This window comes from Abramis brama (genome assembly GCF_963993115.1).
Source record: "Abramis brama genome assembly, chromosome: 17".
Lineage (NCBI taxonomy): Eukaryota > Metazoa > Chordata > Actinopteri > Cypriniformes > Leuciscidae > Abramis > Abramis brama.
In genome coordinates, this window is record NC_139979.1 from 26,431,153 (window position 1) to 26,455,951 (window position 24,799).

At 38.2% G+C, this 24,799-nt stretch overlaps 1 protein-coding gene across 2 annotated transcripts in view; it reads left to right on the forward strand.

The window, feature by feature from the left end:
- Positions 1–24,799, forward strand: part of dnah5 (dynein, axonemal, heavy chain 5) — a gene marked incomplete at its 5' end in the record, with an annotated part of 162,820 nt that overhangs the window by 124,982 nt on the left and 13,039 nt on the right. For both annotated transcript variants that reach the window (XM_084089567.1, XM_084089568.1), the window contains 9 exons: positions 321–456; positions 5,752–6,068; positions 6,622–6,777; positions 8,190–8,372; positions 17,030–17,273; positions 18,841–18,955; positions 19,417–19,607; positions 23,351–23,472; positions 24,408–24,557. In XM_084089567.1, the coding sequence (XP_083945693.1) occupies positions 321–456; positions 5,752–6,068; positions 6,622–6,777; positions 8,190–8,372; positions 17,030–17,273; positions 18,841–18,955; positions 19,417–19,607; positions 23,351–23,472; positions 24,408–24,557 (1,614 nt within the window). The remainder of the gene's footprint in view (positions 1–320; positions 457–5,751; positions 6,069–6,621; positions 6,778–8,189; positions 8,373–17,029; positions 17,274–18,840; positions 18,956–19,416; positions 19,608–23,350; positions 23,473–24,407; positions 24,558–24,799) is intronic.

The window sequence follows — 24,799 nt, forward strand, 5'->3', positions numbered from 1 at the left end:
AGTGATTTAAGGTTTTCAAGGTTTTTAGTGGTTTAAGTGGGGGTTTTTTTGTTTGTTTTTGTGTGTTTTTTAGTAATACCAAGCATACAATCTCTGTACTAACTGACACTATCTAATATCACTTAAATACGTGCCCTGAGAAACCCCATCTGTCTATTAAATAAGGCAACATGAATTTTGTTAATCACATTAAATGACACTCAATTGAAATGACACTCTCACTCTTGATAAGAGTCAATAAATGTGAAGAAGCACACGCCTGCACAGTGACAGAATTAATCTTTTTTTGTTTTGTTTTTTTCACCCTCTTTCTCTCTCAGACTTTACTAGAGGATGCAGAACGCTGTCGACACAAGATGCAAACTGCCTCTAGCCTGATCAGTGGGCTGGGAGGAGAGAAGGAGCGCTGGACACAGCTTAGTAAAGAGTTTGCTGCTCAGACCAAAAGACTAGTTGGTGGGTTTTTCCAGAATTTTCAGCCCTTCCTTTTAGCCTCTTAGGGTTTTTAGCCTAACATCATTGGGTTGACTTCTTTGTAAGTGATCAGCTTTCAGTCCCAGATATGTCTATTTACCAAAAATGAAATTTTACAGAAACTTTAAGAATGAATGTTCATATATTAAAATAATTGTTTTGAATTGAAACTGCAAAGCCAAGACATTGTATCAGGGGAGTTTATGTTTGTTAAGACAAACATCACTATTACTGTAGCTCAAATTTAAGATTATGTATTTAAACAAAACAAACTTAATTAATAAACTTTGTGTACAGTATAACTCGATATTTACCATTTGTGCTATGAATGAAAAAAAGTTGCCTCAAATCATGGAACTTCTTGCTATTTTTTTTTTTTTTTTGTAATTTATATTTTATTGTCTTTCTCACAATATGAAAACTTTCAGAATTACAAGGCAAACACAACCGATACTTTAGGACAGTTAGGAGAAGATTTCCTTGAAAGCCCCTGTTGATAATACATTTGTTTTTGAACATGAGAAAAAAAAAAATGAAAAAAAAAATAATAATAAAAAAATAAAATAAATAAATAAATTAAAACATTGTAGCTTTGAACCGGGGTATGGTTTGTGTTACTCTTACCGACAATCCCTGTATAATAAAAGTACTTTCCTCATCGTTCTGCATGGTACACTGAAAAGGTATACATAAACATTCAGCTCTTACCACAGGTCCCTAAACAAAGTCCATTCTATGCTGCCTAATATATTTAAGCCATCCTTTCCAGATATTGTTAAATTTATCAACTTCCAATCTAATGTACGCAGTTAGTTTTTCCATATTATAAATGCTTAGCATTACATCAAACCATTCTTCCACTTTAGGCACCAAATCACTTCGCCATCTTCTGGTTATTGCTTTCCTACTAGCCAACAACATAATTCGAAGCAATTTATAATCGTCCCTTCTTTTTAAATTAAGAGTCTCAACTATCCCAAGATACATAATTTCAAAGCTGGTTGGTATTTTCATTTCTATCACCTCTTCAATTATCACTTTTAATTGTGTCCAATATTTAGTTATAAGAGAGCATCCCCAAAAGATATGGAAGTGATTTGCTTTAGTTTCACCACAAGATCTCCAACATTTGGTATCTCCATGTTTTCTCTGTGCAGGGGTTGCAAAAAACCTTAGTGTATTTTTCCATCCGTATTCCCTCCAAAATGAGGAACTTGTAGTTTTCATCTGATATTTATTTATTTCCCCCCAGTTCTCACCTGACACCACTATGTTTGCCTCCCTCTATGTTTGTATTGTCTGCCTTCATGTCTTCCAGGATTCTGTATAGCTTGGAAATAACTTTCCGTTCTATCTGTGATCTATATGCTTCCATCATTATTTTTATGAGACCTGGCCATGTTGAACTTAGTTTAACTTTTTTAATTTCTTCTCCCAAATAATGGCGTAGCTGTAAATACCTATGAAAATCTTGCTTCTGGAGACCATAAATCTCCTTCATTTCCAGGAAACTCATTACAGTTTGATTTTTAATAACCTCCCAATACATTTTTGGGCCATTATTCCACAATTTAAACCTGCCATCCAATTTACTGGGTGTAAAATCAATATCATGTGCGATCCACCTCAAAAACCTACAGTGACCCGTTAAATGATATTTCTTCACAATTTCAGACCAAATTTTAACAGATACCCCCAACCATGGACAGTGTTTCATCGCATAATAAAGCTTGTACCGGGAGTCCCTCTATTAGTCTTCCCTCAATGTCTTTACATTTTGCAAAATATTCTGAATCACACAAATTAATCAAGACCCTCAGCTGCGCAGCCTGAAAGTAACTTTTTAGACAAGGTAACGCTAGACCCCCGCTCCCCTTAGGTAATTGTAATGTTCTATATTTTATTCTTGGCTTACCACCCTGCCATATATATCTAGATATAGTTTTGTCCAAGTCTTTAAATTCTTTTCCTGACACCTCAATTGGAAGGTTTTGAAATAGGTATAGCAGCCGGGGTAAAACGTTCATCCTAATCACTTCCACTCTTGATACCAAACTCAAGTACGGTATTAAGTTCCATCTTCCCAAATCCAATAAATCTATAAATCAATAAATCAAATTTAATCTTTGAAATTATTTGGTCGTAGTTGGAGGATTTCAATTTTCCAAGCTCTTTTGGTAAATTAATACCCAAATACTTCATAGACGTCATATTCCAATTAACATTAAAACTCTGTCTAATAACTTGATTTGGTTCATAATTAAAGGTCTCTTAGTTGGGTTTAGTTCCCTCCAAATATCCAAAATTCCCAGATATGATATTATCTTCTTAATTTTTTTGCCTATAGCATTTTTCTGCTGTGCTTTCCCTGATGAGTCTAGCTGTGCATTAAGTCTCTGATTAAGATCCCCTCCTCCAATTAGCATCCCCTCTCCCTCTGTTGTCAACAAATCAAAAACTTGTTTAAAAAATTCCCAATCTGATCCTGGAGGGGCATATACGTTCATTAAGGATACTAATTCCCCTTCTAATCTGCTTATCACCAAAACATATCTGCCCTCTTTATCTTTAATTATCTTCAACATTTCAAAACTAATTCTACTTGATATCAATATTGACACCCCTCTTCTCCGGCCTGACTTATAAGATGACGAAAACTCCTGATTATAACCCCTTCTCTTCAACTTTTCATGCTCTTTATCCGTTAAATGGGTCTCCTGTAAAAAAAGTATCCCAACTTCTTCTTTCTTCATTTTACTAATTACCTTGTCCCTTTTGACTGGGCTACCCAAACCGTTAACATTATATGAGGCTACTTTCAATTTACTATTTCGTGTTGTCATTTACCAAAACATTGTTGTTTAAACATCAACGTCTCTACCCCCTGTGCTACAAAAAACAAACTTTGTGAACAATATTTAACACGAGAACAAAACAAAACAATTTCCAAACCTGAGGTTTTACAGTCTTCAACCTTTCCTGAGCTCACTCCGAGCTCTGAGGGATAGCCCCTACAGGTCAGGGGGCCCTCAAGACCATTTTTGGTCCTTTCCATCAGTCAACTCTGCAAAACAAATTCCCCGATTACAACTTAACTAAGAAAATTTGTCCTTTGTCCGCTCTTATCTTCCGCTGAAAACGCAGAGAGAGAGAGAAAAAAAAACCCAAAAAAACATTGCTCACTTAGAGCCATCCTTATTCGACGCTGGTATGCAGAGAAACTGTCTTAGTCCCCTATACAGTATACTGCCGGTTACTGTAGTTTGGTGGGCTTACTCCTGTACCATCTCCGTAGATCTTCTAAAGGCTTGTAATTTCTCCTTATATCCCAAAGTCGAAGTCTCCATCCTGTCTGCCTGCTCCCCGGCATGAGCGCCACATCCGGCGTTGAATCTTCTCCAGTGGATCTACAGCTGGTTTAACAATACGCACCCGAAATCCTCTTTCCACCATGTCACTAGTTGCCTCTGCTGCTGAGTTGTAAAGGCATGTGTCTCCCTCATAGAAAACACGAAACTTCGCGGGAAACGGTGTCTGGAATCTGATTTTGTTCTCTCTCAGTACTCTCTTTGCTTCGGCGTATTCCTTTCTCTTCTTCATCACTTCAGGTGCGTAATCATGATCTACATACACACGTTTCCCTTCGAAGAGGAACCCTTTTTTCTCCCATGCCTTCTTAATAATGTCCTCTTTACATTTGTAGCTTGAAAATTTAGCTATTATGGATCTTGGCGGTGCATCATCCGATGGGCGGGATCCCAGCGATCGGTGGGCTCGCTCCAGACTGAGCTGGTACCCTGGTGACAGCTCAAGCTTTTCTCTGAGTAAAGCTTCCACAAAAGCCCCCACTGATTCTGCATCCTTTTCGGCCCCCTCTTTAATCCCATGTAAACAAATGTTTTCTCTTCTGGCCCTTCCTTCTTGATCAATTTGTTTCTCCTCAAACTTTCTGTGGAGTTTGAGTTCACATGCGGCTTCCTCAATGCTCAGGACTCGCTCCTCCGTGTCCCCAATTCGCCTTTCAGCTTCATCAATCCTGTCATTCGTCGTTCTAAGATCTTCTCTGATGCCGTTAAGACCTTCTGCTGTCTCACGTCTAAACTCCCTTATCTCCCACAGGACTGCCTCCAAATCCGACATTTTTTCTTGTACTTGCGTTGTTTCGGATGTTAGCTCCGCCGCTAACTCCGGCTCCAACTCCGCTAGCTTCACTGCTAACTCTACTTGCTCGCCGTCCTCGCTCCCGCGTTGTTTAGCGTTACCAGCCTTCCTTCTGTTTTTTCTTCTTGACATATCCCACGCCCCCCGATATTGTCTTCTTTAAATCATCTATGTTACCCTCAGGCTTTAGGTTTACGGGGCATATTCTGAACTTTTAACGGGGAGCTGCTTCGCTACGATGTCGCCATGTTCGACCCGGAACCGGAAAACCCTTCTTGCTATTTTTTAACCGAATGAACATACAATTTCCACCTAGGATGATAGAACAGACAAAAATATTTCATACACCTACAGTGACCTGAGCCATATCAAGGAACTAGAATATAATAGTGACTTGGAGTTGGGCTCTTTTGACTTTCTGTTAGAACGGTGTCGTGTTAGCAGCCCCTAAGTTATTAACTAATGATCTTTGCAATGGAAGTGAATCAATCAAAACTAACTTTAGCTGGACAATAACTTTAATCTAGAGCTGCTGTAAAGTCAAAACAATCTTTGTTACTTTAATTTCCTGTAATCACTGTAAAGCTGCTTTGAAAAAATCTATATTGTTAAAAGCGCTATATAAATGAAGGTGACTTGACTTGACTTGACTTGGGGTGGTAAGCAGCCACCTAGCATTGCCGTAGCAACCACCTAGAACTTCCTAAAGTGTCCTCATGCTAGTGTGTTATTACAATTACTACTGTTGGGACAATTTTTGCCTATAGAAAATGATAAAACAGGTGTAGTCAAACATTTGACTTACATTGATGAAGGAACCCAAGCTATATAAAAGGTTTCCGAGTATTATAGAGAGGTTGACTACTTTGACTTGGGCCAGTAATTAACAACCATAGCAACACCCTAGTAACTACCCAGATGGCCCTAACAATTGCATTGCAATGCACTAAAGCCATATAGCAGTGACCTGGCAACCACCGATAACCTGTAGAATTCTAAGTGCAAGATTTTTGTAACTGAAATACCACTCATATTTACTTCAGAAAATGTCAAAAACTTATGACATTTGTTATTATTATTATTATTATTATTAAAGTTTACATGTTCCATGCTCAGGTGATGTGCTGCTGGCTACAGCCTTCCTGTCCTACTCTGGGCCTTTTAACCAGGAGTTCCGCAACCTTCTTCTCACTGATTGGCAGAGAGAAATGAAGTCCCGCCGAATACCTTTTAGGATCAATCTGAATCTCACTGAGATGTTGATTGATGCTCCCACAGTAAGTGAATGGAACTTACAGGGGCTGCCTAATGATGACCTGTCCATCCAAAATGGGATTATTGTTACAAAAGCTGCAAGATTTCCCCTGCTGGTTGACCCCCAGACCCAGGGAAAGATCTGGATCAAGAACAAAGAATCCAAGAATGAGCTTCAGGTGACCACTCAGAATGAATGACTTGTACATGAATAACAATATGATTTTGCACAGTGGGGTTCATCAGTGTTCATTATTTAATTTGTTGCAGACATGTCAAAAAAAAGTAGTTAGGTATTACAGTTACTAATAAAAACTTTATTACATTTAAATACATTTTTCAAACAGTAGCATATACTGTATTGATAAAAACAATACATAAAATGCTACACAGACATCCAGTTAGTCAATGGAACAAGTAGCTTATTACTGAAATTACTAAGAAGCTGCTGTTTTTAATACTTTTTTAGTGTTGCTATTACAAGTAAATGTACAATAGCTTGATACATTAAACATCTGCTGATTTAAAAGTTCAGCATTCATATTCTTGTGAATCATGTTGAAATCTAATTGAATATGCACAGCTTGCATTGATGCATGAGTTCTTTTTAAGAGGTCAGACACATTTTTCAATGGTATCACCTCATGACAAATCACCTCCTCCTCTGGTAATAGTTTTCCCTAGTAACAGAACTTGAGCTGGGTCAGTAAAGAGGTCCTGCTGTTTTCACAGATCACCTCACTGAATCACAAGTACTTCAGAAACCACCTAGAGGACAGTTTGTCTCTAGGGCGTCCCCTACTGATAGAGGATGTTGGGGAGGAATTGGATCCTGCTCTGGACAATGTCCTGGAGAAGAACTTCATCAAGACTGGGTCCACATATAAGGTATTGTTAGATGAGCTCAATAAGCAAAAGAGGAGTTTCGAGGCTCACAATCAACATTTTCTGAAGGTTATGCACCTTTTTCACTGACTTATTTTAAAGTGTTTCAGGTTTAATTTTGTACCCTATTCATAGATAGTGCCAAAAACATAATGCTTATTTGTATGTATTTTCTCCTGTATTTTACTATCAAAAGTTCTCATATATAAACAAATATAGTGTATGCTTGGGAGTAAATGGGGAAATTGTCATTAAAGGGAACATCATTGTCCTCAGCTGTTCCAGTGATTTAAAATAAAGACATGTTGCCATATTTTTCATTACATTTTTGCTAGGAAATGAGCGAGATTGGTTTGCGTAATGAGAAAATTCTCTACATTTGTACAGAACCCCTGCTCCTCAATTTTACATAACTAAATATAGAGAAAACAAATTGGAATTGTATTTAACATCCTGTCCTTTATTATACTTTTTCGGAAAGAAATCTAAAGCGTACAAAATCATAGACAAAGCAGGACATGGCAAGTACTCTGAAAGAATAGTTCATAATTAAGAACCTAAAAAAGATATAGTGCTATCTCTGTGCTGTTTCAGGTCGAGGTGATGACATCAGCTGCTCAAGCTGTTTAGTGTTAATGTGGGACACGATTGTGAGTGACAGTCATGATCTTTCGGCATCTTTCCTTGATCTCATTATCAAAAATCCAGTCGTTTGAAAAATGTGACGTTGCTTCATCACACACAGCAGCTGCTTCACACGTTCAAAAAAGAAGTGGAAATAGCAAGCAGCAGTGAGAGCTCTGACAAGTTTAACTAATCAGCTCTATAAATACAAAGGTGCAAACACCTGATCACACTTCTTTTTTTTTCTTTTTTTTTTATAGCAGAGGCCGAATGGGAGACGTCGCTTTATCATTGCACGGTTGTGATGTGATTATGCAGTGGTTTGACAGTCTATTTCCACTAATTGGCACTGAAATAAAATTAGTTACTCCCCGTTGAGATAATTGGCATATTATTTTAAATAACTTCACCAACACATTTTATGTTAGGAAGGTCATTAACACAGCTATTATTAGCTGTCTCTAACTTCTCTCTAAGGATCTTCTGATGTTCAAATGTTTGTTATTCTTTAGAAGCATCTTTAGTTTTGGGGCTCTGTCATCCTCTACTGTAGGGGTGTCCAGACTCGATCCTGGAGGGTTGAGATAGTGTGTTTTTACTCTCCTGATGGTTTATTTTTATTTATTTTTTATTTTTATTTTTATTTTTTTGTATTTTATTATATATATATATATATATATATATATATATATATATATATATATATGTAATTTTATTTTTTTTATTTTTTTATCAGAGCAGCTCTTCACCTGGAGTTTTAATTCTGATCTGTGACTCATTCATGCCATCAGGTGAAAGTAGGTGATAAAGAAGTGGATGTAATGAAGGGTTTCCGTCTATATGTGACCACCAAACTGCCCAATCCAGTATACACTCCTGAGATCAGCGCACGGACATCCATTATCGACTTCACCGTTACTATGAGGGGCCTGGAAGATCAGCTACTGGGCAGAGTTATTCTTACCGAGAAACAGGTATGGGCCCTTTGAACTCAAATGTGCAAAAAAACAGGAGTGGGAATGATCTGAAATGTGTGTTGGGGGCACTATTATACTTTTATAGCTTGGCTTATGAATATTAATTAGGGATGTAACGTTCACCCATTAGTCCTTGCTGAAAGGCATGTAAGTGGCCCTTTGCCAAACTACTACTCACCACTTGAGCATTTGTTCAGTCAAAGTGACCAGAGGGCAATGGCTTCTGCTTCCTGTTTAAGTCATCATTGTAAATCACTGTTTTTTGTAAGATAAATTTACTGTTTGTTTTTTTTCCTAACATTTGTATGTTAATTGTACTGTAATTTTAGATAAGCTTGCAATGTTAAGTTTTAAGTTATGTATTAGGAAAGGCTATTCAAACCTTCTGGTGGTGCATTCAAAGACGCGATTTATTCAGCCTCGTGTTCCTCATGAAGGTCCCTACAGTCCTTAGAGGAAAAAAACAACAACAACAACTAAACATTAGCATCCCAGAGTTGTTTCTATGAAAGAGCAAGCAAGAGGGAGAGAGCACTTCTGTCATTTTTAGGGTCACTGGACAAAGAGCGTGAATTGTGAATCTCTGTACTCTGAAAGACCATTAACGTTCAACATAGAGACTCAAGGGCTTTATCTCACAAATCTCTGTCGTTTCTTCTTCATCACTGCAAAAACCATTCCGTGCAAAACATTGATTCATTCTTAATCTATATTTTTGTAATTTTTCAAGTAAAATATATATATTTTTTAAAAACTTCAGAAATTGTTTTTATTATAGAAGTCAAATGTATTACTAGTTTAAGGATGTAGTCATACAATCTGAACTGCGCCTGAGCACGTTTGACCCCCAAAGTCTGGTTCGTCTGACTAGTGTGACCGCTCAGTACTGTGCTCGAGCACGATTCGTTTAACCCTCCCTGGCCTGCATGGAAGAGGTGGGTGAGAGCGTGGTTCAGTTGGGCTCAGGCATAGTACGCATGTACTATACATAGCGGTGTGGCATAATCTATTATATAGTCTATCTAATATAGTAGTCTATTAGTGAAAACAATTTTCTTCCTGTTTTCTTCAAAAAGTTGCATCGTAAATGACGCAAGCATGCTCTGGCCTGGAATGTTAAGTACAATGTGAGTGCAGACCAGCGGGGAAGTGGGGAGGGGGGACAATTGCGCCAGGGCACGGTACAAGGCAACCGTGCCTAGTGTGAGTACACCCTAAGTATATCCAATTTTTCTTCCTCCACCAACATGGACTTCCGCTGACTGTTCTGGACTCCGACTAGAACTGTGGTGATATTCCCCAGTCTAAGCCAGTCCTCCCAGTCTGGACCAACCCCATGACCTCTCTATGCTGCAGGCTGGAGATGACATGGTTTACCTCGTCCTACACCTTCCACTTTCGGCCTGTGTGGATGGAGACTTTGGCGTTCCTTACCAGGGGGTCCCAGGAGTCCTTCATCTCCAGAACGAGGCATGCTTTCTCTTGCTTGTACCCTAGTGAGATGGACTTCATAGGGAGCTTGAGCATGTTCTGTCCAAAAAGGCTAGCATCTGAGAAGCAACGGAGTAGGCCCAACCACTTCCATATGTAATTGTTGGCTAGGCTGTCCAACCTGTTGACTTTGGACATGGGCAACTCGCAGACTTTTAATGGCCACTTTACCCTCTACATTCAGCAGGGTAATGCTCCTGAACTGGCTGATAGTATTGGATAGTAACACACCAATGCCTTGCTGCCAGACTGCTGGTATCTGCTGCTTTCTCCAAGCTGTTTTCATCATCCTTTACCACCTGAGGAGAGTTCTTGTACAGCTTGAATGAAAGACCATGTGGCCCAGGAGCTGACTCTGATCTTGCTTTTTTATGGACCTCCTCCACCTCTCGCAACTTAGGAGGGGTGGTATCAAACGGCAAGGTGGGAGGGGCTGGGCATGGTACATATCCTGGAGACCCGAGTGTCATGGCTTGTCTGTTGTCACTCTACTGGTTCTTGATTCTTGATGTACTGTTCGAGCTCCTCCTTGGAAATGTCTAGCTTGCCGCTTGTCTTCTCGTTCAGCCATCTTTGGGCGTGCTTGAATGGATCTCTGAAAAAGCTAGCCCTCTTCTTCTCTCTCCTCCTTTTTCCTCCTCTGATTCTCTCAGCTCTACTCCGATTGGAGAGTCTTTGACTGAGGTCATCCCACAGCTCCTTTAGGCCAGCCTTCTCATGAGGTCTGGCTTTCCTCCAGCTCTGGTGGAGCTGTAGCCTGGTTAGTTGTTCAATCTCCCTCTCCCTCCTTCCCTTCCTTTGAACTGTGGGCTCCTTCTACCTGACCTCTCCAAATTTCTTCCTGCATTCCTCAGAGATGATTTCACCAAAGATGCGGAGCTTGCTCTGAATTCTTCCAAGCAATGAAAGCTCCAACAGCTGGCTTAGTTCAGCATCAAGTTCCTGCCACTCTGCCCGATCATTACTTTTTTTTTCTTTCTTTTTTGTCTGAACAGCCCATAAAACTTACACATCGCCAGCCTATTATTTTTGTTTTGTTTTGCTTAATTGACAGCACTGGGGTCTTTGTGTCGGCGTAATGCATTTGTCAAAAAATAAAGTCAGTGTAGGATTTTATTTTTCTGATAGACCGGCCCATGAAATACGTAGATCAGCGGCCTATTGGTTCTTTTCTTAATTGACACTGGGCTGGCCCAATCATATCTTTTAACAACTCCCCCTTTGGGCTCTGTGTGCGCAGAATAGTCAGAGAGATGGAGAAGAAACAGAGGCACAGAGAAATTGCGTGAAAAAATAAACAGGCCCTTCAGGCAGACAGATATGTTTTCTGCAGCAGCAGAACCTTCATCAGCTCCCATGGCTGATGATGATAGTGGTGATGGTGGTGAGGAGGATAGGGAGAGGAAGAGAGATGAGTGAGGAAGTCTAGAGTCTGCGGTAAGTAGAACTGCTTTCAAAACATGAGTCTAGGAACCCATTACCTCTTGATAAAACTGAGCCAAAAACACAAGTGTTGGACAAACTATCTGTGAAATTATGGTGATAACACTGCAATAAAATATATGCATGCTTTGCTCTATGACTACATCAGTTTTGGCTTTATACATTTGTGAGTGCGGGTGTACTGGCTATAAGCTATAATGTCTTAGTGTCACCATCAGAACAGCTAGTTTGCACATTGTGCACAACTGGCTAAGACAATTAGCAGATCTTTAAGTTAGTTCTTTTATGTCCTCCCTGCTGAGCTAAAATTCTCATTCTGGGACACATTAAATCTGTGCTACCTCCCAAAATGGATCCCCATCAATATGCATACAGATCAAATAGATCTGTAGAGGATGCAATAAATTCTACTCTTTATACTGCACTGAAACACCTGGAGCAGAAGGAAACATATGCAAGGATACTCTTTGTTGATTTTAGTTCTGCTTTTAATACCATCGTCCCTAGCATATTATTCACAAAGATGCTGGACCTGGGCCTCAGCAACCAACTGTGTCTGTGGATTATAGACTTTCTCAGAGAACGCTCACAGACTGTGAGACTGGGCATGCACATTTCCTCAACCCTGACCCTTAGCACTGGAGCACCGCAAGGATGTGTGCTGAGCCCCCTCCTTTACTCCGTCTATACACATGACTGTACACCAGTTCACCCTACTAACACAATCATAAAATTTGCCGACGATACAACAGTGGTGGGGCTCATCTCAAATGGCAGTGAGGCTGACTACAGAGATGAGGTATGTAGATTACTTGAGTGGTGTGCAAATAACAACTTGTCTCTTAACATCAAAAAGACAAAGGAGCTAATAATAGACTTCAGGCGACACAGGGAGGAGCTTCTGCCACTGGAAATACGGGGTGAGGAGGTGGAGAGAGTTCACAGCTTTAAATTCCTGGGCCTCCATGTCAGTGAGGACCTTAAGTGGAAGGTTAACACTGTTGCCCTGGTTAAAAAAGCCCAACAGAGACTTTACTTCCTCAGAACTTTGAGAAAGGCCCATCTTTCTGCCAGACTGCTGAAGTCCTTCTACCATTGCACGGTAGAAAGCATATTAACATACTGCATTACAGTCTGGTATGGAAACTGTTCAATGGCTGAACGAGCTGCACTGCAGAGGGTCATTAAAACCTCACAAAAGATCATTGGACTTCCACTGCCCACCCTTGAGGAGATTTACAGGCATCGCTGCTGCAGCAGAGCATCTACTATCATTAAGGACAACACTCATCCCTTTCATGATTTGTTCACACTGCTGCCATCTGGAAGACGCTACAGAGCACTAAAGACTCGCACTTCCAGATACAGAAACAGTTTTTACCCAACAGCCATTATTGAATTGAATTCCCTCTCCCGTGCCTCTATCCTCCCACAGCTGCCTCAACAATTTTGAAGGGACGTGTATGCAATATTGTTCATGAAACATGCACAAGACACTTTAAAACACTTTAAGCTATTTTTAATGTTTTTATTGTTTTTTTATGTATGTTGGTATATTAATATGGATGAATACAGTTTGTGTTTTTATATGAGAGATGTCAAATTTCGTTGTATACCATGCAATGACAATAAAGTTAAAACTTAAAAACTAAAAGTTTTTTTCTTTCTTTTTTTATGTCTCTGATACATTGTCTTATTGAAATTGAGAACAGTATTTTGTTAACCACCATTCATCAACAATAACAGTGAGTCAGCTGGCAGTATTCTTGTTTAGTTCATTATAGGCTGTAGGGTGAATAGTGTATTTTTAGGATCTGACAAAAATGTTTGTGAGGCAGCTTTTGTGTAGGTGTTTATGGACAATATACTAAAATGAAATTGAGACATCCACAAAACTTTATTTGTTTATTTATTTAACAACTTTAAATAAATTTGTCCATTTCATATGGTATTGTTATTGGCAATGCACCTTGTAGCTTGTTTTAGGATTCATCACTGTGGAGTATACAGTTTAATTGTATTAATTAATAAATAAATAAATAAAATGTAAGTATTTAATGTGTAAACTCTCACTCATATCTGCTCACTCATTACACGGCTTTAGTGGTTTTAAGGAGTAGGAGTTGTTATACATATTCAAGGATGCGTAAATGTGGGTGGTGTTTATGATTATATGTAGTGGGCCAGTTGGGCCAAAATGACAGGGCCGATTTTTTGCCCCAGTCCAGCCCTGGCCTTCGGCCAACTGATCTTGCTTTGCCTCCCTGGGTGGTTCGTCATTGGCTTTGTTGAGCATGTCTCTGGTGGGGTGGTGACCTCGTCTACGTTGGGTACCATTTCCATCATGGTGCTTCCTTCGACTTCCTCAGACATCCCTGCACCATTGGGTCCTGCTGCACTGTGGTTATTAACTCAGCTTTGGGTCCCTCTTGTATGACCTGCTTGTGCAGTGCGAGTATGCTGGTCTGTCTGCCTTGTACACTTCATCTTTCCTTGATGAATGTGTAACCCCTTGTGTGATGTCACCTTCTCCAATCCACACGTAAACTTCTGGAGGATTTTCTCGTTGTTGTTATCCGTTTCTGTGGTTACCTGTGATCCCGTCCTGGCTGGCCCATCTTGCACCCCAACTCTCGGAGGGCCTTCGGGTTTTCTTCTAAATAAAATGCTTCCTGGGGCTTCCAGGTTTCTAAAAGGTAGGGTGACTAACCACCCATTCCCCATGCAGTCTTTCCTGCTGTCACCTGGTCTTTCCTAGTTTTCCACCTGTCACCTGTCCTTTCAAAGAAGTCACAGGTTCACCAGGATGTTTAATTTATAACACAGATGAGATGTTCTATCTGCATGGCTTTTCAGCTTGACACAACTCTTCCGGTGCCATTAGGTCAGCTGCAGGGTCGTCAGCTAACCTAATGGCAGTATACATACAGTATACGCACATAAAGCAATATATACTATATAGCAAATCTTGGCTGCATGATTGTATATATCATTGCAAAAATGTAAACTGTCTTATTCCATAGCTCTCTCTATAAAGTTGGATATATTTTATATCCAAATTTATCTGCATACATAGAGTACGCTCGTGAAAAGCAATATACTGTATACTTAATACTGTAGGAACCTATATTATCGCCCAGCTCTAATCTAAAAACATGAAGATATTTTATAAATTTTAGCATTATGATTTTCTGTAAAGCTGCTTTTAAACAATACAAATACATTTAACATAGGCTAGTATTGTTTGTTCGTTTTTTCTTGTGTAAGGCTAAACCTAACAAATTTTATTCTCAAAATTAAATGAAAGATGAACATAATTCAAAACAAGTCTTATTGTCGCGAACATTGCTGGTGTTGTGAGATTTTTATGGTGTTTGATATAGAAGAAATGTACATAGCACCTTTATGTCAAGTTGAAGAAACACCTGAATATCAAAGCACCAGAATCTTGCAATGCTGCACATTGTTATGGAGAATCGCTGTAGTCTTGGCACATTTCAGACTAGCACAGTCAGATGGGCTTTGATGGAGCCTGCAGATTTCCAGGTAGCGAAAATTAAAGTGCCACTCAGAACATATTCACTGCTGGACATAGATTTGTCAATCAAGAATAATGGCCTGACATGTGTGTTGCCTTTTTACACTCAATATAATAAGAGTACAGATCCACATGCCACCCAGCCCAGCGCCAATCTGAATTATAATAGCTTCAGGCTAGTTAGTTGTCTCTGTCTGATGGGGAACCACGTTTTAGACTATTAATATCGAAAAGGGACATTTGGACAGCAGAGGAAAAAAGACTGGTACTATACAATTTTGAAAGCTAACTGAGCAAAATGGGCAGCATAATATACTATCATATTAATGTGAAGCTGTAAAATCATGCAGTTTGCTCAGGCCTCATGGCTCAGCAGCCTGATTGACGTTCACTGGTATGTTATTTCAACGTTTTTACATCGAAGGCGTACTTCACTGCATTGAAAAATATAAGTCAATGACTTGTCATGCACTGCATATTTTCTAAAGAACATTTCCACTCAAGTACTTCTGACAGAGAACTATTTTTAGTAGAAAGAGTAGAAACAGGAAATGGCTGTTGACAGACCATTTGATGTTCCAAAGTCCAGTTTAAGTAAGTTCAGTGATGGTTCATTTTTGTTGTAAAAAGTTATTAATTTAGTTTATTTATATTTATAGCCGCTCTGGAGAAGACCGTGACGTCATCGTCCAGCTCAGTTCAGTTCTCATATAATGGTGTAGTGAAGGCAGATCAATAGTATTGTTGGATATTAAATCTAGATATCATCTTTCAATAAATCATATAAATTAATAAATCTTATTTATATGAATATGTTTTCATTGATATGATGAAACAATGTAAACGATTAACACTTAAGTGATCATTTAAAATATGTGTAAAAGAATAATTTAGGATAGAAATATATCACTATTGCATAATCACATTTTAATGTTTTACAATAATAAAACAGTAACATTTTATTCCACAACGTATTTGTTACAACATGTAACAACATGTTACATGTACTTACTATGGTAATACCAGTCAATTAGTACATTCAACCAACCCCAAACTAAACCCAAACCTTATAAATGCATGTGGTTAATTGATATTACTCAGTACTTAATTGTGTAATTACCCTGTAAAAAGGACACCTTAAAATAAAGTGTAACCTAAAACAATAAATTCTTATTACAGTATATTTCTACAATGTGTGTCAGGGTTCTGTCACCTCTGTTCTAGTTTTTCCATGGATCTATGCTGACGGGATCTTGACACCCCTATTAGTCTTGTTATGTGTGAGCACACAGCTTTGGTTTTGTTTGTGTGGGCTTGTGTCTGTTATGTTTGGTGTGTTCGGGGCATGGTGTCTGGATCCTGACACTTCGGTCTAGTCTTGGTTCAGTTTCAGTGTTGGGGTTCTGACATCCATGCTCTGTGCATTCTGTCAGTCTTGCATATTGTTTTCTTTTTGAGCACATGATACATCTTTTTTTTTTTTTGCCATGCACACTTCAGTCTTGCTATGTCCTTTGTGTCTGTGTGCATTGTGCTCTTCTTGTCTGTCTCTCATCTTGGCCCTGCCCCCTTGTTACCTTGTTATTAGTTCAATTGCCCCACTTGCTTTCCTTCGTTACCCTCCTTATTTCCTTCCCTACTTGATCTCCCTGTCTTTTGCTTGTTTGTTTTGGTTACGTAGATGTAGACGCGTTCCTGCACCAGGTCCCATTTTGTTGGCTTTTGTCTGCCCTGACTGTTTTTCACCGGCTGGGTTGTTTTTGTTTTTTGTTTACTATGTAAACCTATTGTTTTGCATGTCATTAATTGGATGACTTTTTAATGTGCATATGTAATTAAGCGTACACTGTAGGTGACAAAGAAAACAGGCAGTTAAAGCGTTAATCACACTAATGTCTGTGAAAAATGTAATCATATTGTAAAGAACATGTTTGAACTGAATTGAATCAACGTTGAACTGACTTGAGCTGAATAATGATACTTGTCTTCTGTAGAGCTGCTTATAGCTGAAAAAATCATTTTTATAATTGATGACTTTACATAGTTGTTTTCCTGTTTATTACTGTGAAACTGCTTTTAAACAACCTGTATTGTATAAAGCACTGAATATATAAAGGTGACTTTACTTAAAGCTGTTTGTGTGTGGTGAGAAATGACTATGTGATGTTTTTTGATTTTTTAGGAACTGGAAAAGGAGCGGACCGACCTGCTGGAGGATGTGACGGCCAATAAACGTAAAATGAAGGAACTGGAGGATAATCTACTTTTTAGGCTGACCAGCACACAGGGCTCCCTGGTGGATGACGAGAGCCTCATCACAGTGCTGGGAAACACCAAACGCACGGCAGAGGAGGTCACACAGAAACTCCAGATCGCTGCTGAGACTGAGATCCAGATCAATGCGGCCCGCGAGGAATACAGACCCGGTAGGCACTTAGAGCTTATCTTTCCTTTAAAGGGATAGTTCACCCAACAATTATCCCATAATTTACTCACCCTCAAGCCATCCTAGGTGTAGATGAGTTTCTTTTTTCAGGCAAACACAATCAGAGTTAAATAAATATATATATATATATATATCCTGGCTCTTCCAAGCTTTATAATGGGAGTGATAGAGCCTGAGATTTTGAAGCCCGAAAAAGCGCATCCATCCATCATAAAAGTAATCCATACGGCTCTAGGGGGTTAATAGAGGCCTTCTGAAGTGAAGCGATGCATTTTTATAAGAAAAATATCCATATTTAAAACTTTATAAGCTATAATCACTGGCTTCCGGCATACGCAAGTCAATTCAACATTTTTGAATTGTCAATTTTGGGTGAAAAGGCTTTAAGGCTTTTTTCAAATATGCGTAAAGAAATTTGATTAATCTTTTCCTCTAGTATGTGTGTAGTGTGTAGAGTTTAATGTAAACAGTAAATTATCAGAATAGCCACAATCTGTAAAAATCGAGTTGACACCTGGTATTAATATTAAGGCTGTCAAGTGATAAAAAAACATTTCTAAACCTACTTTTTGTCATTTCTATTTGATGCTTTTCTCATTTAACACAATGATAACTTTAAATTATCTTTTGGGGGAAATTTGGGGGGAAATCAGCCAAATTTGATGTAATTAATTAGATTTAAAAAAATTATTTAATTCAACAAAAATGAATTAATTCATTTACATGAGTGAGTAAATGTAATAATTCTTATTTTATTTTATTTTATTTATTTATTTTGCTAAACTATCCCCAAAGTATACAATTATTATTATTATTATTATTATTATTATTATTATTTATGAAATAAAAACTGCCAGTAGGTGGTGTGGCGGTAAATGTCTAAATTAGTCATTGAGTCATTCATGCATTTGATTTGTTCAAACAGCTGATTCATTCAGGAATCAGAAATGCTTTCTTTATGAATGGGCCACTGAATCATAGGTTCACCCGATTGATTCACTCAGAATGTGGATACCTTCAGAAATACCTTCAGAAATGTATTCACCTGCAGGCACAGTTTGGAAAAACATTCTGTTCTGATGGTCACCTTAAAAAGCACCATCTTTCGGATGAGACATTAAACCGAGGTCCTGAATTTCTGTGGTCATTAAAAATCCCAAAATTAAATTTGCCCATTGGCTTCTGTCCATCATGGCCTCCTAATCATCCCCATATACACCGATTGGCTTCATCACTCTGTCTCCTCTCCACCAGTAAGCTGGTGTGTGATGGCGCTCACTGGTTGCCCTCACATCATCCAGGTGGATGCTGCACATTGGTGGTGGTTGAGGAGATTCCCCCTGCCATTTGTAAAAGTGCTTTGAGTGCAGAGAAAAGTTATGTATAAATGTAACAAATTATTAATATTATTATTATTATTATTATTATTATGTAGTCACAAAATCTGACACTTTTCCCTCGATGTCCACTGTCTAGTTGCATCTGAGACTGCTGTTAATACCAGATGTAAATACTGACCCTTGTGTCATCTTCTTTTCTGAGTGTAGTTGCCACAAGAGGAAGCATCTTGTACTTTCTGATGACGGAGATGAGCATGGTGAACGTGATGTATCAGACCTCCCTGCGCCAGTTTCTGGGCTTGTTCGACTTGGCTTTGGCAAAGTAAAACTCATTTATCAATTCATACCTTATTCCTTTTTTAAATTTGTTTTTCAAAGACAAAATGGCATGCATTTTTGGTCTTCATCACCAAGCCAACATTTCATGATGAGGCCAATGTAGGCTTAAATGTGGGGGTATGGGCCCCAAATGGTTTTGTCCATGGGTTCCATGGCAGATCTGAATTAACTCTGGTCAGACTGTAAATGAGATTCAAATGAGCTAATTCAGATAGGGCCGACATAGAGCCTGTGTACAAGGCTATTTGGGGCCCATACCTCAAGCCCATATTGTGGCTACACGTGGCTCCACCATGAAATATTGATTGGGTGATGTTAAAATGTAAATTTACTGGATATTGGTGTTATAAAACAATGTCTGTTGATCATATTGTCCAGATGTGAGAGTGCATTGAGTAAGGTTTTACATAAGTTGCAAACTTGTTTCTTCCTCTTGGAGAGTAGGTCCTCAAAGAGTCCAATTACAAGCAAGCGGATCGCCAAAATCATCGAGTACATGACCTTTGAGGTGCACAAGTACGCAGCTCGGGGTTTGTATGAAGAACACAAGTTCCTGTTCACCCTTCTGCTCACTCTCAAGATCGACATGCAGAGCAACAGGGTCAAACATGAGGAGTTCCTGACCCTTATTAAAGGTCAGAAACCAACCCGTCCTCCACAAGTCAGTCTCCCTCAGTCTCTTTTTTTCCTGTTTTTCTACATTCAAAATCTTTCGCCTCCTCCTTAGTTTCTTTATTTTCTAGGTTCTCAAATGAGAGAACAATCAATTTAGTCTATTAACATACCTGAACAATGGTTATGTATGTATGAGTATTTGTGACTTTCTGCTGAATTTTACTGTGTATCTTATGTAACAAGTTCAGACAATTTTTCTCATCCTTTTTATTATATATCCTTTATTAATAGGGTACAGACAGGTTTTAAGACAGTCTTTTGGAGCAGTGGGTTTAGGCAGGACTGAGCAGCAGGAACCCATCAGAGCCACACTTCTACAGCTATTAGTGTGCTATGAATGAAGCACAGTGGTGCCTTGTGACAAGCTGTGAGGTTGACTGCCAGTACATATTATGTAAGGTTCAGTACATTGTAAGACACAGTACATTGTGCTGCATACTTGCTTTAATTGAGACATATTGTTCATTAATATAGCCATATTTTTTTTTAAAGGAATGTTCCAGGTTCAATACAGTATGACATACACCGTGTTTCAAAAGAATAGCCTTAAGACTTAAACATTACACATTAAAATGAGACTGATGCTATAGATATACACAGTAACTTAACTTGTACTGAACCCATCATTTCTTTAAATAACTCTTTTATTTACACACTCATTAACACATGGATGAATATTATCAAATAAGAACAAATCCATACATACAGCAACAAGCAAGGTCAATTTATGAATGATATATAAAACCAAATGCTCAAAAAAGAGACTATGAAGACAACAGACTGTGGATTTGCCATTAGAAGCTTTTGTGATTTTTCTTTTTTTCCTCTGGGTAACAAGGATAAATCATATTTAATGGCTCTTTGCAATTTGTACATGCTGTTCATGAGGAGTCCTTGGTGAGTCTGTAGATTGATGAACTTCTATGTGATTACCATGTTGGTTCATGTGCTTTTGCTTCGTAAAAGCATCAGATCTGAAATTGAATCACTGAGAAATCAGGTAGCCTTGCGGTCAGAGAAGTGGCCCATTACCCAGAAGGTCAATTTGATTCCCTGTGCTGGCAGTGGACGTCAAGCCAGTTAATACCATTCTGCTCTTTAATGCACTCTTGTGAGAGCCCCTTTCTCCCTCTTTGCTGAAGATTGAGATTTCTCAAGTTATTACATTTGCAAAACAGGAGAGGTTCCTCTGTACCTTTACTAGATAGTATTCCAAGAACAAAACATTCCATCTTTGCTCAGACAAGATGAGTGCAAGAAAACAATGTATTTTATTAATTACAAAAGTGTATAAAGTCAATATTTCTGTTAAAGATATTCAAAACAAGTTAACCCAAAACTCAGTAAATGGCCAGTATAACAACAATAGACTAGAGCAGGGTTCACCAATCTCGGTCCTGGAGGGCCGCTGTCCTGCAGAGTTTAGCTCCAACCCCAATTAAACACACCTGAACCAGCTAATCAAGGTCTCACTAGGCATACTAGAAACTTTCAAACAGGTGTGTTGGAGCTGGTTGGAGCTAAACTCTGCAGGGACAGCGGCCCTCCAGGACCGAGATTGGTGAACCCTGGACTAGAGAACACTTCTTGCTTTAACATCTGTAGCTTTTTTTTTTTTGCTACCAACAGAAAAACTGCGATTGACTTCTCGCAAGAGAATCAGCTAAATTATTTTTTCTTTTCTGCCAAAGATTAAGAAATTGAAGAATATGATGTACATAAATTTACACAGCAAGAAGAAAATATCTTGCTATATCAGTGTGCAAGTGAAAGTTAGTTTTGATCATATATATAGCCTAGGTATAGCTCACATGTAGTCATTTTAAATTACATATTATCTGTATATAATTTTGTTCATTTAACCCTCTGGGGACCAAGCTGTTTTTGGGGTCCTTGAGATGTTCTGACATGCCTTGACATTTGTGCTTTTTTCAGTTATTTATAAACATGTTAATGGCAAAGGTATAAATTCACTCTATATAGCACAAACAGGGCTACCATAATATGCGAGCAACGTGTATGTAGATGTTTGTATTTTTAAGAGAATAATGTTTATGCGTGGTTATTGGAAAAAATTAAAATGAAAGTTGCTGAATTAAGACCACAAAACACATATTTAATATGTGTCCACAAGACTTTTGACTAATGGATGTTGTCCCTTTGAGTTCTAGCTTCAAAATGATGTAAAAATAGTCTTGCTTTATCGTTCACAAAAAAAATACATTGATTTAAATGGTGTAAAACAGGTTTTGCTTGGAAAGCCAATATGCGAGGGGGAGGAGTAGTTTACACCTTAGATTATGAATGTCCCACCCACTCTGCATAATGAGCCATTCACTCAGGTGTGAAACTGACTGAGCCACAATGCAAGGACAAAAGATGTATTTAGAAGAAGACTTATATTGACCATTTAAGATTTCGCTTACATCTCTCTTGTAAATATGTTTTGCTATTTTATTAAAAATGTTACAATTACAACAATAATTACAATTTCAACAATATTTCAAGTGTACTCTTTCTTTGTAAAAAAAAAAAAAAAAAAAAGATTATAGGCCTACATTTTATCATATGTATTCATTAGTTTGAATATAGCCAACATTGGAACATCTAACATCTTAGTCTATGAATTTATTTTTGACAAAAATAGTATTTTGTTTTGCAGTTTAATACGTTGCTTATACAAATACATTTTATTTCAACATATTCCAGTCGATTTTTACTCATCTCAGTAGGCTATAGCAAAGCAGTTTATTCTTTCACACACAGACGCGCGATTCATATTTAGGCTAAACAGTCTTTACAAATATGTCCCCTTCATTCATCTCACAGAAAGGCGAGTCATATTATAGAAATGCGATTCATCTTTTTGCGGTTTACATAGGCCTACACTAACGTTATTCCATAACGTTATTCCACACGTGAGAAAAGAAAACAGCCTACCTCACTCCTCAGCGGAATCTGCTCCTCATTTCAGGAGATATTGCTCCTCATCAGCACTGTTCTGAGGAATCTTTTCTCCATAAGGTAGGCTATAATGTCTCACTCGTGAGGAGTCGCGACGCGCTTTGTTTACAGCTGATGTGGGCGTTTCACAGCTCTGAAATAGTTCTCAGAATTTGCGTTTGAATAGCACGCGCTCTCCGGGGAGTGGTCACATTACTGTGAATGAGCTCGACAGGAGTCGCTCTCTTTTTATACAGATTACAGAAGCTGAGAATATTTGTTTTTTATATAAATGACTTCATTTAAAAGATGCGATCTCAAGCTTTATGCCCGTGGGTCTGTTTGCCTGTTTGACTGAATTTTCGCGGAGTTATAGATCATTTTCGAACGCGTTTCAAATGGGAGTTTACTGACAGAGAGAAGGCAGAAATCGCATCATGTTAATTTTTCTTTATTTGTCAAAAAGCAAAACACTTTATTTTTATTGTGAGTATACAGAAAAAAAAAAATAGAAACTGAACAGGATCGATTGATGTATTACACGAAAATGAAAGATCAAAATTAACAGAGCATTTAGTGTTTATTTTCATTGCTAAAAAAAAAACGAAAAAAACGAGCAAAAAAAAAGCTGATAAGAAGCAAAAAATATAACTAAGAAATTCTCAAATCTCCTACACTCTGGTGCAAAATTCGGTGATTCTGTTTTCATAATAATAACATGGCAACTCTTCATGTGATCTGTTTTCTTGATGTCACCCAGGAGGTGCTTCGCTGGACCTGAAAGCCTGTCCACCCAAAGCTGCAAAGTGGATCCTGGACATAACATGGCTCAACCTGGTCGAGCTGAGCAAACTGTGGCAGTTCTCTGACATTCTAGATCAGGTGTGTGGCCAGATACCCTATACACTTAAAGGATCAGACACATCCACACATGGAACACATATACACACGCACGCACGCACACACAGTATCTGTCGCTTTGAGTTCCCCTTCCTCATTAATTCGCAGCTCACTCTGCAGTAAACATGTCAATATTTGATTCATCTGGTCTACACACACACAAATACATTCACAACCCCTCACACTGACGGCTGATTGGCAGGCCATGACTGCCCGGGGGAACTTCATGCTCAATGCAGTGTGAAATGAGCTCACTTTGGCAAACTCTAAATCAATTACTTGTGGCTGAAGGAAATCAGATTAAAAGCCTTTTGTTTAATTAACCATTTCTAGAACACCGCAACTACAGAAATACTGCTAATCCACACACAAGATTTCATAATACAATGTCATAACACACCAGAAATCCATGCTTTCCGTATCATCGTGTTTAGTCTTTGTCTTTAAATCAGTTTTGATTAGACAAAACATTTACATGTTATTTATTTGACAAATAATTTAATTCCCAACCACTTCATTTTAGATGCTATATAATATATATTTATTATATATAATATAAGGTTTAGTTCACGCAAAATTGAAAAATTTGTAATCATTACTCATGCTCATGTTGTTTCAAACCTGTATGACTTTCTTTCTTCTGTGGAACATAAAACAACATATTTTGCGAAATTTGAGAAATTTTAAATATAATATATGGGTCATTAAATAACATAAATTCATAAAATATGTATAAAGCTATTATTTGGCTTTTTTATCATTTTAAATATGACTAAAAATGATCAAAGTGCTGTTTAAAATAGTTTTAGATGTAGTGTAGCACCCCGTAGAACATGACAACTTTCCAAAATTATTTCTTGTCAACTGTCCAAATAAGTACCAGATTCACTCACTTTCGTGTACATTTGTATGAACAGATTGGGCGTCATGAGAAGCAGTGGAAGAGCTGGTTTGATCGAGAGGCACCAGAGGAAGAACCAATCCCAAATGCATACGACCAGGCTCTGGACTGTTTCAGACGGCTGCTCCTTATTCGATCCTGGTGTCCAGATAGAACAATTGCTCAGGTATAAATAAGCCCATTTTGAAGCCAGTGAAGCCATACAATTATTGATTTTCAATTTATTTAGTGAAAATCCTCACATTGCATTTTTTCATCACAAAACCGAAACAAATTATTTTTGCATACAAAAATCGTAGTCTATTTTTGACAATTTTATGACAATTAATGCACTCATTACTATCTCAGTCTCATTATTATAATGCACAAAATGCATTCTTAGCTCATCACAATCTCATTACTGTTATC